Genomic DNA, 14,628 nt, shown 5'->3' with positions numbered 1-14,628 from the left:
GCATCAGTGAACTAAAATGGACGGGAATGGGCGAATTCAGTTCGGATGACCATCATATCTACTACTGTGGGCAAGAAACCCGTAAAAGAAATGGAGTGGCCATCATAGTCAACAAAAGAGTGGCAAAAGCTATACTGGGATGCGATCCCAAAAATGATAGAATGATCTCGATACGAATCCAAGGCAGACCTTTTAACATCACAGTAATCCAAGTTTATGCACCAACTACTGCTGCTGAAGAAACTGAAATTGACAAATTCTATGAAGACTTACAAGACCTTATAGAAGTGACACCAAAGGGCAGTACAGTACTGCAATTTCTTTTGCATTTTGGTGCAATGAGGCATTGGTGATTTCAAGTTGCCTGTTCAGAATCCAGGGGAGGATGTAGTGGCTATCAATGAATTTGCAAAGATCAGCCTTCCCCAATAACCCCCCCTCCCCATTCCAGGGAGGTGTGACTTGTCCTTCATGCAACAACTGGAGCGATCTTTAATGGGGTAGCAATTCCTACTAGACAGAAACAGACATTGAACCATGGAAGAATTTCTCAATGACTTTTTGGAATTACAGAACGCTATTCCCTATATTCCAAATGACATTTACATTTAAATCTGATTTAGCAGAGCCTCCATCACAGTAAAGGCTCCCCCCTCCAAAACCAAACCAAACCAAACCATTTTGATCTGCATTCATCTACCCACTCATAAAGCTTTCACGGGCATTGTGAGAATTTTGTGGTTTCCTTGGCACAAGTCACAGCTAAATATCCCCTTGATAATCAGTGGGAAGGAAGGGTTCAACTTTGGTTTGGTTTTCAGAAAATCTCCCAGGAACATTTTCAGCAGGATAAGATTATTTGACTAATTCCCAAAGGGGTCATTCTGAAGCATAAGCAAAACCCTCAGGATAAGAATTTTTCTACAACATGGGCAAATGCTTCCTGTTGATTACACTGTGCTCACATCTATAATAGCAAGAGTGCAAGCCCTACTTGTAAGGTTAAAATGGCATCATTAAGAATTTAATTATTCAGCAACCTATAAGAAAAGAAGCGATTCTTTTAACAGTGGCGTTCCTAGCACCAGGGACAAGAAGAGATGAAAGGAAACCATGGAGTCTAGTGGAGGTTCCCATAAGACAGACGTCACACATGCTCTCAAGTGGCGTATCTGTGGAACAACGGCCGACTTTCATGAAGCATCCTAGAAGGATGTCATGTTCTCTGTTTGGCACGGATGAAATTCCTTAAGTACTATTTGGCAGGAGCAACCAACGAGGAGTGGCAGTGCTGTGAACATGGCTTCCCAACAGTGGCACCCTGCTGTATGCCGGAACAGTTCCAGGGGTGATGCAGGGCTGTGCAAAAGTGAGTTTGGGGTGGTTCAGGCACACTGGAAGAGTTAATCTGGTGATCTCACTGGGGTGCCCTAACCTCACTACTGACCTGCACATTTATTTTATGTATAAGGCACCCGTTGAACCTCTGTTGGCAGGGTATTCCACAATAGTAAGCGAATAACAATAAAGGCTCATTTTTTGTTGTCGGCTGAGCCTCACCAATGATGGTCCTACAGAGAGTCTCAGTGACTGAGCTGGGATATAAGGGTCAAGGCAATCCCTAAGGTACTCTGGACCTAGGTTGTTTAGGGCTCTGTAAATGAATGCAAGAACACTAAATTTGGCATGGTAGTAATAGCCACACAGAAATCAGTGTTTCACTCTTTCACTTACTAGTACTTCAAGCAAAAGGGGTCAATTATACTTATTTAACGAATACTGAAAAGCTATTGCCATTGCAGAATATCTAGCCCAGTAACCATCTAGCTCCCATTTAAGAGAGTGAAAGCCCACTCCTAATTTGAAAGGGAACTAGGATTGGGTGTCACATGAAGCTAGGGTTTCCCAAACTTTTGAGTTTATTGACCCCTTAATGAGCTTTTAAAGTTGACACTGACCTCAGCCCAAGTTCTAAGGAATGTAAATTGAACCAATTTCACTATATATTTAACATTTAAAAGGTGAAAATCTTCACCTATATTTAGCAATAAAGCACCATGGTCTGTTGTATTGTGGTATCTCTCTTATTTCTGAGGCTCACAGTTCCCAATTACTTTTTGCACACTATAATTTGTAAACTTCTTTTTCTCCACTGGTCCTTTTTGATCCCACCCCTACATTTTTATCCACCCACTGCAAAATCCCATAAACTCCAGGGGCTCAATATCAATCACTTTGAGAAACCTTGCATTAAGGAATAAGCCTGCATCTGCTAAAACAAAAGAAAGGAGTACATTGTTATTATATCGTATCTTTGAATTATGGCTGTATAGAAGACAACCAGAGAGACACTGTTTCCCCTGATAACCTTGAGTTAGTATAAATGGCTGTCCAAATGCCTCTTTGTCCCAAAGGTGTTTGTTTCCTTGTAATATGTCTTGTCTTTTCATTGTCATTTATGAACTGATCCAGGTTTACAGGCTTTAATGCTGGGTCACACCTCCAAGATTGGAGCCCCTAAAGCCTAATGCTAGCTATCAATTATAATCTTATCAGTAGGCATATAAAGTGATGCTCATAACTACTTCTTGAAAAGGTCATCGTGGAATGCACTGGAAGAGGGAGCGATTACCTTGTTCAAAAATGGGTGAATTTGTCACACAGTCCTTGCAGTTCTAATTTCTGTGATAATTCATTCAGGGTATTTAATACACAGGATAACTGTGCATTAACTGCAAATATAAATATACATTGTTGAATAGCAGTGGAATAAGCCACTGCTTTGTTTTTATTGTATTATTTTATGTTGCATTGCATCAGATATAAGAGCAATGCAACATGGCATATTTGCCTAGAGGACCTGCCCCAGATCCTCCAGCTCATTACATCTAGACTGTCTGTCTGTGCTATTTCCATATCTTGTATCAAATTTTATGCAACTAAAAGAATATGCAATACAGATGTTCTTCTTCACCAGGAATTTCATTCCGTTGGAAAAGCAACATCTTATATATTAAAAGCTGGCATTTCCAAGTTGATCTTCTCCAATTATTTAGTTCTGTGAGTTATATGGACACAAAATATTCTTTTGCCTCTTGCCTAAAGCCAATAAGAATCAGAGAGAAAGAAAATGCAATTGCCAGTAGGTGAGTAAAAAAAAATCTGGCTTTAGTTGTTAGGCTAGCTAGAGGCATATCTTAGCTAAAAAAGAAATCTCAGAGATCGTTCAGTCATCTGGCCAGGTGTGTGTGCTTGTTTGTGTGTGCATGTGTGAAAATCAATTTGCCAGTAATATGGAAATGAGCTCTGAACTTGCATTATATTCTGCTATGTTTCTGGAAGTTGTTTTCATGTCATGTGAAAGCTCAAATATAATGTGGAAATTAACAATTAGGGAAAGACTGGGGAAAATGGAATAAACTGCATATGAATGTACCCCCCACCTTAGCTTCATCTCTGTTTCACACACCTTTCCACCTTCTCATTGCTCCTGCTCTGGTGCTTTCTTGTGCTGTAACTTCTACAGAACCCAAACAGAAAGAAGAAAACCTTGCTTTAAGATTTCATTTTTTTGCCACTTGGTAATAATTTTACAGTGGGTTAGGTTTCTATGTGCTGAGTTTTCCTCATACTTTTTTGTGCAGCTCTGATTGATCCTTGTAACTTACTTTCAGGAATTTTTCTTCTACTTATCTAGCCCTCCTAGGCGAAAAAAAAGTTATGGGGAACCAGCCTGGCTACTCCCACCTATCAGTGTTTCTAGTCAATGAGTGAAGTCAAAGCTGTGATTGTTTGGACGCCAGGCAGTAGGTGCCCCTGGGGTCCTAAAGAGCTGCTGTTTTTCGCTTCTCTAGACTGCACTTTTCCTGCTTTTGTTTTGTTTAATAGTCCTCAGCTCCACCCATTTGCTACTTTTTTTGTTTTGTTTTGCTACCTGCCAGCCACATGGTATAGCCAGCAGGCAGCTGCTTGAGAGGCTTTTTAAAAAATGTGTGTTTTGCAGTAGGAAAAGAAGCACAGGAATCATTTGTTTTGCTGCCAGCTAGCCACATGGAACGGTTGATAGGCAGCTTGATAAACCTTTTGGAAAAAAACGTGGAGGTGAGGGATGCAATGCAGGAATCCTCCCGTTGCTGTTCTGTTTTGATTTCCTTCCTGTTTAAGACATGTCTCAGTTGGATTCCTGGATTCATTCATATATATATATATTCTACAGCAGCAAAGCTGCAACAGTGGCATAACAACCAAGACTTAACAGAATCTGGAAAAGTAGAACATTTACCTAACATCTTTTGTTAACAAACAAACAAAATTGAATAGATTCCCTCCCCCCCCCCCCCGCTGCCAATATTTGAACTATTTTATGTTCCCTTCTCTTTTCCTTTTCCTGCTCTTTTGGAAGCGGCAGCCATTTTGTGGCAGGCCACACTCCTGACAGCAGCCATTTTCAAATTTCCAAATGTGTCCCAGACCCCAAAATGTTTGCAATCGCTAGTTTATTTTATTGATGTGCGCATATTTAAAACATTTATTTAATTTCTCTCTGTCCCTCATTCAGTGTGACACATATGGTCTAATAAAACATGAAGAAGTGGGAGGAAAGATACTCCATTGGCAAGAAAATCTGCCCTGAGGGAACTGCCCTCAATACTCTATTTCAGCCACAGGCAAAAAGGATGGTCTTGGAGAACTTTCAGCTTCTGTTCCCTGTCTGTAAAGGGGGCAATGATTTGTCTCACGGGGCAGCTGTGAATAGGGCTGCCAACCACTCTGAACAATAAAATGACTGCATGAGTGACTAACAGAGATTTTCATTAGAACATCCAGGTCTCTAATACCAAGCATATACTATTCCCCTGTTTCTAGACTATTGCTATTTTAACTGCTTTTATAGGGCTGTATGCATTTTGAAAATGTGCCATGAATTAGATTTATGAACCATTCCACACTACACATTTTCTGGGAGAATGGCACTGAAAACAAACATTATGAGGTTTCGTACAAAAAAAATGACTTTGAAGGATAAAAAGAGCTGAGACAACATTATCAACTGATTTTCAGAACACCTGGAAAATTGCTACAAGTGCTGTGTGCTGAAGAAAGGAATAGCTGTGAATAAATTCATTCAGGCTGCAATCTTATGCCCACTTAATGAAGAATAAACTTCTCTGAACTCAATGGGACTAGCTTCTATGCAAACATGTAGGGTTCCTGAGTAAGACTGCATACAGTCCTGGAAGCATACAGCCTATAGATATCTGTCTGTTTGCTTCATAAAATTTATATGGCACATGTATCAAGGTATCACCAAACTTGGCACAAGGGTCCCAGAGGAGGGTGTGATCTTTGTTGACATTTGGATGTAGGCTGCCATTTAGAATTACCCCCTGCTAATAGAACATTGACTTCCAACGACTTAACTATGTTGGATTGTGGTCACCCTGTTCAAAGGCCATACACTATAATCATTTTTATTTTGATTACTACATTCACATCTCACCTTTCCTCCAAGCTCATGGTGGCATATGATTATTCTTATTTAATCCTCACAGCAACTGTAGGAACTAGGTTAGGCTAAAAGGCAGTGGCTGGCCCAATATCACGTAGTGAGCTTCATGGCCAAGTGTGAATTTGAGTCCTAGTCTCCAAGTCCCTAATCTCACTCTCTAACCACCACAGCAAACTTGATCTCCAATCATGGGTCATCAACAAGCTCCACAGGCCCCCAAATGGTTGTCAGAGTCTGGTACGCTTGCCTCTCCTACACTGTGAAGTGTCCTGCTGAGAGATGATAGGCAAATTCATTTCAATGCACATGAGACATTGCATGGTTTACCCTAGACTTGAGTGGTACCATTTGGGGCACACTTTCTAAGACATTTGATGAAGACTTTTTATGCCCAGCTTTTGGTGGCTGGTAATTTATTGTCATGATGTGTGTAAGCAATATATACCAATTTTAAAAGCCAAAACTATATTGAGAAATGTGTACAACAGGGTTGTGGAACCTCAGGCTAGGGGTCCAAATGTGGCCCTCTAGGCCCCTTTATCTTGCCCTTGGGACTTCCCCCAGGCCACACACCATCCAAAGCCACAGTCCTCACAAGCTCTGCTTTGTACCCTCCTTGCAAGCCTTTGCTAGAATGTGTCCTTGAACTCTGAAAATTCCTGGTTTGCCTCAGTGGAGGATAAGGAGAGGTGTGCGAGTGTTTCCAGAAACTTGCCTACTGTATTTGCCTACTTGCTCTGGGGTTACGGCGCTCATCTTGCTTTACTGGCCGAGGGAGCTGGCACAGCTTCCAGGTCATGTGGCCAGCATGACTAAGCCGCTTCTGGTGAACCAGAGCAGCGCACGAAAACGATGTTTACCTTCCCGTCGGAGTGGTACCTATTTAACTACTTGCACTTTGATGTGCTTTTGAACTGCTAGGTTGGCAGGAGTAGCAACCGAGCAACGGGAGCTCACCCTGTTGCAAGGATTCGAACCGCCGACCTTCTGAATGGTTTAGACCACAGTGCCACCCGCATCCCACCTACTGTACAAAAGGCAGCACGTAAATTCATTGTTCCACCCACTTTTGCTCCTAGTTCCAGCCACCACTGGCATGTGGACCTTGGAAGAATATCCAGAAGGGAATGAATGAGGCTCTGGAGGTGCAAAAGGTCCCTCGTCCTTGAGGTAGAACATAGCTAAACCAAGTGAAGCCAATGCACAAACATTGGAACTCAGCAGATGGAACAATCATCCCTCTCCTCCCACCTTAATGTTTTCCTGACAACTCCGGGAGGCGGGCACACAGGTGGAGGAGAGTGGGGGGAACAAGGCTTTTGCTGACATTAGGTGAATCTTGCCCAAGGTGTTCAGAGAAATGCTTGAAGAAGCAGAAGAAATGCTGAGCAGTATCAAAATGTGTATTGAGGTTATAAATGCTTTGTGCCTCTCGGCCTGGAATTCTGCACACAGCTCGGTTTCTTATATCATGCTGAGGTCAATGTGCAGGACTGTGTGCAGGATTGCAGTCTTGGAGAAGAGTGATAATGAGAAACAGCAAGATAGACCTTAGAGGATAGTGCAAGCCTTGTTCTTTGCAATACAATACTCCGGTTTTGAAGCAAAAAGGGAAAAAAATAGAAAGTCACTGAAGCACTGTTGACTATGGGATGGGCGATAATTCCCCAATGTGCGTTACTTTGCATTAGTCAGCTTTGAAATCAATTTGCCCATTCCACTAGCATTGTTTACTTCTGAAAACCAGTCAGCCCTCTGTAGGCCAAAACAACCTAGAAGAGCTGTGTCAGATATGCAAATCCTGCTTCACTGCTTGCTGCCTTGTCTAGATCATGAATATACACATTAACTGATTCGTGGGAGATAACTTCATAGATTTTTCCCTTTATTTACTGGTTGTGAAACTTTTAAAAAATAATAATCTCACATTATACTTGTCATGGGTGTTTTGTTTAAATATAAACCTGGAATGTTGAAGGCATCTGCGTGTCGAGGTCCCCAAGCCACCCCCCAATAACTCACACATCACACATCAATTTTGGTTTGGGTTTTTGGCACGATTTTGGCCACAACTTTATTTAAATACATCCAAGTGAGTGGTTGCTTAGGCATTGGTTCCGACTATCTATCCTTGCCCAGGGGACAGAACTGGACTTCCGGATTCCAGCGAAAGCCAGTGCGGGAAACAAATTTTGGGGAGAAAATGAAGCTGGGCCTCAGTCCCTCACTTCTCACCCTCATGCTCCTGGTGGCTTGCACGGCCCAAGTCCGATGCCAGGGACAAGGATGAAAAGAATGGCAAGCCCCTGGATTCCTTTAACGGAACTCCCTTTCCGCACCACCATTGGAGGGGTAGGCACTTACCCCTCCACCAACCAATTTGAACCAATGCCTAACCGCCAACCTTACAAGTTGTGACGATTTTCAAAACCAAATGGCACCAGCCAATCAGCCAAATGGACAAATTCCTACCAGGCCCCTGCCTCAAAGCAGACAACCCCATGACAGGCATAGCAAGGTCAAGCGAACAAACCCCACCCCCCCATACAGGGAGGGTAGGTGGGTGATCCGGTGCAAGCAGCCAAGAGAACGCTCAAAGTTGGGTGACCAGTATTTAAAACCTCTGACCCCTCCTTCAAAATTGGCAACAAGCAGTTCTCCCCAGCAACCCGATTAACCAATTCCCTCCACAAATCCGCCCAGCAACAATGGGGTGGCTTGTATCCCCCACCGCAACACGCGCTCTCTGCTAGGGAGAACACATTTTATAGCATACCTTCCAACATTTTTTCAGATGGAAATGGGGACATTTATGGTATAGCCCACTTGCTTAAGTCCACTGAGCAATTTGCACTTTTTTGCAGACACCTGCTTCCTGCTTGCGTAGTGGATGCAGCGGGAGGGGAGGAAGGTTGCTGGCTTTCCAGGGCAGGAGTTCACCTCTAGAATGTCCTTGCACTGCAGCACGCCTTATTGAAACAATGGCCGCAAGGCTTGAGAAATGAACAGAACTTGTGCAGCTTGGGAACTGCCCAGGCTGGTGGCGGGAGAATGAGAGCACTACTTTCTTTCAGGAGTTTAAAAGTTAAGGGCACTGGATATACAAAGGAGAAGGGAACCCAAATGAGGCAGTAAAGGAGTGAAATGGAAAAATACTGGACAAATAAAACTTTATGAATTTCCTATTATGTTTTCCTGTCAGAACTGGAAACATCAAGAAGACTTCCAATCAATTTCCTGAAAGATCTAAGTAAAGCTCCACTGCCCATCTATCACATACCGTCGCAAACGAAAAGCATTTTGTCCAACACAAAATTCTAAAATACTAAGGTGAGGGGGCACTGTGACGGCTGGGCAAGCCCCTTCTCCTTCACCTGAAGAAAGCAGCAAGAGGAGGGGCTTGTCTTGCTTTGGGCAATAGGCTTGAGGGCTCTGACAGTGTCCCAGAGTCCACCCATCTTCTTTCCAAAGCCTAGTAATCGCTAACTAGGCTTTGGGAAGGAGCTCTCATGCTACCTTCCCAATGTTGCTGCTGCAGCCCCCATCCACTGGCAGGGAGAATCAGGGTGCCCCAGGATGAAGGAAGGCACAGTGGGAGTTTAATGATTTCTATCTGGTCATCCTGGCCAAATAAGGACAGTTGAAGGGTGTGTTATAGGCAAGGTATAAAAATCTTTGGTATCCTTATTTCATGGTATGATGTGATTTAAGGTAGGCTTGAATCAGACATTTGGCAGCAGACCCAGATTGGATACCTTGAGTTGCCAACTGAATAGAATCATAGAATTGGAAGGGACCATGAGGGTCATCTAGTCCAATCCCCTGCAATGCAGGAATATCAACAAGCTGTTTCCCATCCAATGTGAAACCATACTGGACCCTGCTTAGCTTTGCAAATGTACTTGCAGTTTGCTTGGTGTGCTGAATCTGTTACCACTTACCACTGCAAACCTGGGGGTTCCAGATGACCTATTTACTGAGCATTCATCCTGATTTGCTTGCACAGAGATTAAATGGCAGAATTAGGATTGGGGCCTTAGTTTCCAGTTTGTGCCATATATTGGGAGTTAATAAAAAACACTGCATGACCAAACAAAACATGGTATTAACTTTTATCAATGTATAAAAAAGGAAGGAAAGGAGGAGAGAGAAGGCCGTAGGTATTGTGATTAACAAGTTAAAGCAATCTGAAGTACCAAATTTCTGGCATTAAAAAAAAATAAAGCAAGAAGCTACAGAAATGAAAACACTATTCATCACACTAAACCTTCTAAGCCCCGCAAGGCTAAGGGGCATGGATGGTTGTTTTTTTCAGCACAGACTATGCACAACAACAGAATTCTTCTACAATTGTGTCCTGCAAATCAGTGTATTATCATATTTAAAGGTTTTAGAATTGGAACACCCTGCAGGATCTATTATGAATGCAGTTGATATTTTCATATAAAATAACCTCTCCTCATTAGTATGCAACACCTCATTTTCAGATAGGTATTCAAGCGACATGGTCTGCAACCAAATTCATAAAAATAGAAGATGCTGTCCTAATAATAAATGTGCTGTGCATTGCAGGAACATTTGTATAGCTTCTGTGCGTGGGTGATGGGGGCGGGGGCAGCAGGGGCATGTACAAAGCAAATTTGAATCTAAAATAATGCATCTGAAGAAATTAGTTCTATTTCTGTCCCAAACATTTGTCTTAACTCTTCACCCACGTAACACCTGAGCACCTACCTGGCAAGCAGTTACAGTAAAATTCGCCAATCAAATTATGGCAACTGGCTCCATTTTTGCAGGGCTTGAAGGGACATTCATCAATGTCCATTGAGCAGTTTTTGTCTGACAGAAAAGAAAATGAAACGTTAAAACTATAAATCATGTAGGGTTTGGGATAGCAAAAAGGCTACTTCATAATCCAAGTGACAACTACATAATTTAACTTTTCCTGGTTGGGAACATTGTATTTTATGTCTGCCTGACAGCTTTAAAGGAAAGAGGTTTTTGGCTTTTTTATAGATCACAGACAGCAGTTAAATAAATTAGATCTTTATAGGCAGGATTATACGAAGCAAATAAAGTATTTACTAATATATTTTGGGTGGTTATTATAACATCCCATTAGCTGTAATATAATTATAGTTAGTATAGTGTCTCTGCAGACTTAAACACATTGGGAGGACTATAGGCAAGCAATGAAGGACCCCAGTGAAGACCAAGTAACAGCCTGATCTTATGGGCATATCAAAATGGCGGACACTGGGCCACTAGCTGCACCATCTCCAAGTAGTAAGTGGTATCCTAGCCTTGCTCAGCAGCAGCTCAATAGCAAACCTGAAGTACTAAAGTAATATTACATACAAAACACAGGTACAACCATTCTTACAGTCTCCATAGCCAGTTTACAGCTTGCCATTAATCCCAGCATTTTCCATTAACAACTCCACCCTACCCTCCAGAATGCATGAGTGAAGCCACATTAAAGCCGTAAGATTTCCAATTATATTGCAGAGATTGGTAACAGTAACCACACTGGCCTGGTTTGCACATCACGGTGAGCCAAACTATGGCCAAGCGAGGACCACACAAATATTCTGACACCTGGGAAAGAGCTCATACCTTTGCTTCTCCCAAGTCCTTTTGGCACAAGACATCATGGCAAGGTAAGGTGTGGCTTACCATGTCATCCAGACCTGGAATTGTGGTTAAGGTCTTTCCATAGGACAAAGTTTACAGAAACAGTGAGTTTGGGAGGTGGAGAGGGGAATGTTTTGTTTTGATGGTCAGGTCTAGGTTATCACAGTGAATTCTTTCCCCAGGGCATTCCGATCACAGTGATTTGTGGGAGGGATGTTGACGGAAAGCAGGGCATTTAGAAGAATGCTGGATTACTGGCATCCTTACCAATTACAAACAGTTAAAAGCAAAAACTTAAATCAATTTGTTTTCAGTCTGCCGGGTTTTCTTTCTCCTCCCGCCCAAGCTCACGTTGGTTTGCAAACTTTGAAGGGCGCTTAGTATGGGGTCAACCCACCCCACCCCGCAATGCTCAGTTCAGCTGTGGGTTGTCTCATGTATGATGTACTTGTCCCTTTTTATTCCAATCACTTTCTGTTTTCCAATAAACAAATTCCTATTTTAGTTATTTAGTCATCCTGTTTGTTTTCTCTTATTTTTCTTTAGCTCTGTGCAAACTTCTCTTGAGTTCACCCTCCTGCTGCTTCTGCTGTATGTGTGTTTCAGTTATTATTCAATTCGATTTGTTTGCTTTTTTTTCTTCTCTAGGTTTTAGTCTGCTTGTTCAAAGCCTTACCATATTCTTTTAGATTTTAGGGTAGCTGTCATTCATTACCCCCTTTATGACTGGTATTTTCTTCCCCACTCAACTAAGCCTGCTTGCCCCTTAAGTTACGGAGCTACCAGTTGTACTACTCATTGCCAACCTACTATTACCCACTTACTGAGTGGCACCTCCCTCATGTCACTAGTTTTCAGACAGACTGCCAGCAAATTATTAAAGGAGGTTAAGTGGTTCTTTATTTTACCCACCCCAAAATATTGCCCTTTTGGGCAAGGCCAGATTTAATGGGGCCATTTATATGTCTAACTGTCCTTTGTCAACAACAAATTGTCGCTGTTTTTTGTGTTGAATATATGCTATATGGTAACTTATGGACCTAATAGGTATCAAAAGCCATTTGCACATAACAAAATATGTATTTTATCAAAGTAATTGTTGAACTGAAATACAACTGGAAATGTACATCCAGGTTTTTTTCCTTTATTTTTTTTGGGGGGCACCAAGAAAGTGGGGCCCTAAGCTATAGCTTGTTTAGCCTATACCTAAATCCGACACTGCTTGTGGGAGAATCACTTATCATTCTGAAAGCTGGCAGCCTTCATCCCTTCAGAATGGACCGCCATGCCTGTAAATTGCTTCTAGTTCTGGCATAAAATACTTTTTTTCCCATTGCTTTTCATGTGCAAGAAACTTAATGGTATAAAACTCTTAAACAAACCTGCTTGAAATGTGGCAGGCTTAGTTTCTTGGGTCCTAGAATCTCCTCAGCTATGGATCTAGCAACTATTTGCAAGTCACTAGCAGTCAATCTTAATTTTAATCTGTAAAATGTGAGTATCAGACCAACTATACAGGTATTTTTTTTTAAAAAAGACATATAACAGTGGCTAAATCACACAGTTATGGTGTTTTAAATGCTTTAATCTTATATGTATATGTAAAAGGCCTGAATGCCTAATCACTATTATTCCCATTTTACAGAGTGAGTAAATAGAGGGAATTGAAACTGAATGTGATTAACTTGTGAATATAGACTTCATAGATCCCTCCAGAGTAGGAATGAATCCAAATGAGTCTGTTTTAATGACTTTTAAGCCTGTGTTTTAATCATAAAACCAGAATACTTGGCTGGGTTTTTGTTGTTGTTCAGTTGAGGACAAAATTTGTGATTGTAGCGGTGGTTGTTATTATTACCTTTCTCTATCTCAATCATGATCAGAAAAGACATTAAAGAAATCCTTAATGCATTAAATTATAACTATGTCTCAAGTGGAAACATTGTTTTCATTTTCTTGTTTCCAAAATAAAGGACATGAACTGAAATGTGAAAATAAGAAAGCTTGGTAGCATTCCCTAAACACCAACCACAAAAAGCAAGAACAAGTCTCATTTCATCTCATTTTATTCTTAGTTGATGAATGAACACATTTTCTCCAGATGATTTCAACTCTTAAGCTTTGGTTCTAATTAAAGAAATCATGCTAATTATTTGCAGATGAGAAACTTTCAGCAAATTATGCCTCTGATTTCATGTAAACAAGGCACTTTGGTTAATTTCTAACAGGGAGAGAAAATTGTGCTGTTGAACCATAATTGATTTTCCCTTTAATTTTATGCAACTCACTGGTAGCTCAACTCTTTATCCTTTATAGAGAAATTAACTGTTTAGTTTAGTATATGACGCCTCTCGAAGGTCCTTGAAACACAGGGCCTTAAGTTGGAAGCCCTCATTTCTGCATTTTTAATAGATTCTGCCTTCAGATTTCCAGGATATTGTGTAGATGCTGTTTGGACTTCTACATTCCTAATCAGCAATTCCTAATCAGCTGATGTATACAGTATATATGTATCCTTGAAGAAAACAGAAAACAGAAAACTCTTCTTAGAAACAGTTATCAACACATTTTTTCTACCCCAATCCTGAGTGGGGCATGGAAGCTAATAATTATATTCAAAGTTCTTTGGAGCAGGAGATAAAAATGAGGTGCCAGTAGTCATATCTTGATAAAAGTGCCATGGGTGCCAGCACAAAATGGTTGACATGGGCAGTACAAATAAGAAGTGGTGGTACTCTGTACCAGAGAGTACCATCGCAAAAAACCACTGCTTTTTAATGTGTGGAGTGTCCATTACTTGTCTGAGTGTAGTGTGTACTTGAACTAGTTGCTATTTTTTCCCCTACCAGGTGGGTTAGTGATGAAAAAATCATGAGTATGCTTTAACATCCCTGTTAATTAACTCGGAAACTTTAACATCAGCATTTCCAACTTTCATCTTATGATCAGAGGATTAAGGAATATAATTGATGGGAGTTATTGCAATGTGTTACTTATTCTGTTTTTATTAGCAGTGTGGCAGTGTATAAAATGTCATTATGGGCACTTATTTACTTTTAATTTTGCAAGATATAATGGAGTCTTTAAATATTTATTGTTTCATTTAAAGGCTTGGGTTATACCTTACCCATGAAGCCTGGAGGACAAACACAAGCGTAGTCTGCAACCAGGTCTAAGCACGTCGAATTGTTTTTACAGAAGCCGTAGGAGCAGTCATCAAAGTTGATTTCACAGTTCAGGCCTTCAAATCCTTGGTTGAGGAGAAAGAGAGAGGGGGGCAGTATATTCTTTATCTACACCTGTGTCTCCTTTCTCAGTCCTCTCTTTTGTAAATAATAAATCAATCCTTATCAAATTACTCTGTAAAACAGAAATAATTCTCTTTTTATGGCTCACAGTGAATGCTTCTAAAAGCTGCCTTGCTCCTCATCTGTCATTAGTAAATTATCCCCCTTTGTCCTTAAAGAAGGATCACATTTAAAGGA

General features: G+C 41.1%; 1 protein-coding gene across 4 annotated transcripts in view; it reads right to left on the bottom strand.

Moving 5' to 3' along the window:
* EYS (eyes shut homolog) overlaps window positions 1-14,395 on the bottom strand; it is a 490,906-nt gene extending 476,511 nt beyond the window's left edge. Inside the window, exons 1-2 of one of the 4 annotated variants that reach the window (XM_079970286.1) lie at window positions 14,271-14,395; window positions 10,244-10,348 (exon numbers count right to left, since the gene is read on the bottom strand). In XM_079970286.1, the coding sequence (XP_079826412.1) occupies window positions 10,244-10,348; window positions 14,271-14,274 (109 nt within the window). In that variant the 5' untranslated portion in view covers window positions 14,275-14,395. Of the gene's footprint in view, window positions 1-2,632; window positions 2,733-5,066; window positions 5,701-8,285; window positions 8,447-10,243; window positions 10,349-14,270 lie in introns of those variants that run through there. The other 3 variants (XM_079970288.1, XM_079970287.1, XM_079970289.1) reach the window with 3 other exon arrangements.
* Window positions 14,396-14,628: the final 233 nt, after the last annotated feature.

The sequence above is a fragment of the Podarcis cretensis genome (assembly GCF_951804945.1).
Source record: "Podarcis cretensis genome assembly, chromosome: 3".
NCBI classification, from domain to species: Eukaryota; Metazoa; Chordata; class Lepidosauria; order Squamata; family Lacertidae; genus Podarcis; species Podarcis cretensis.
This window is presented reverse-complemented; position numbering and strand designations above follow the sequence as displayed.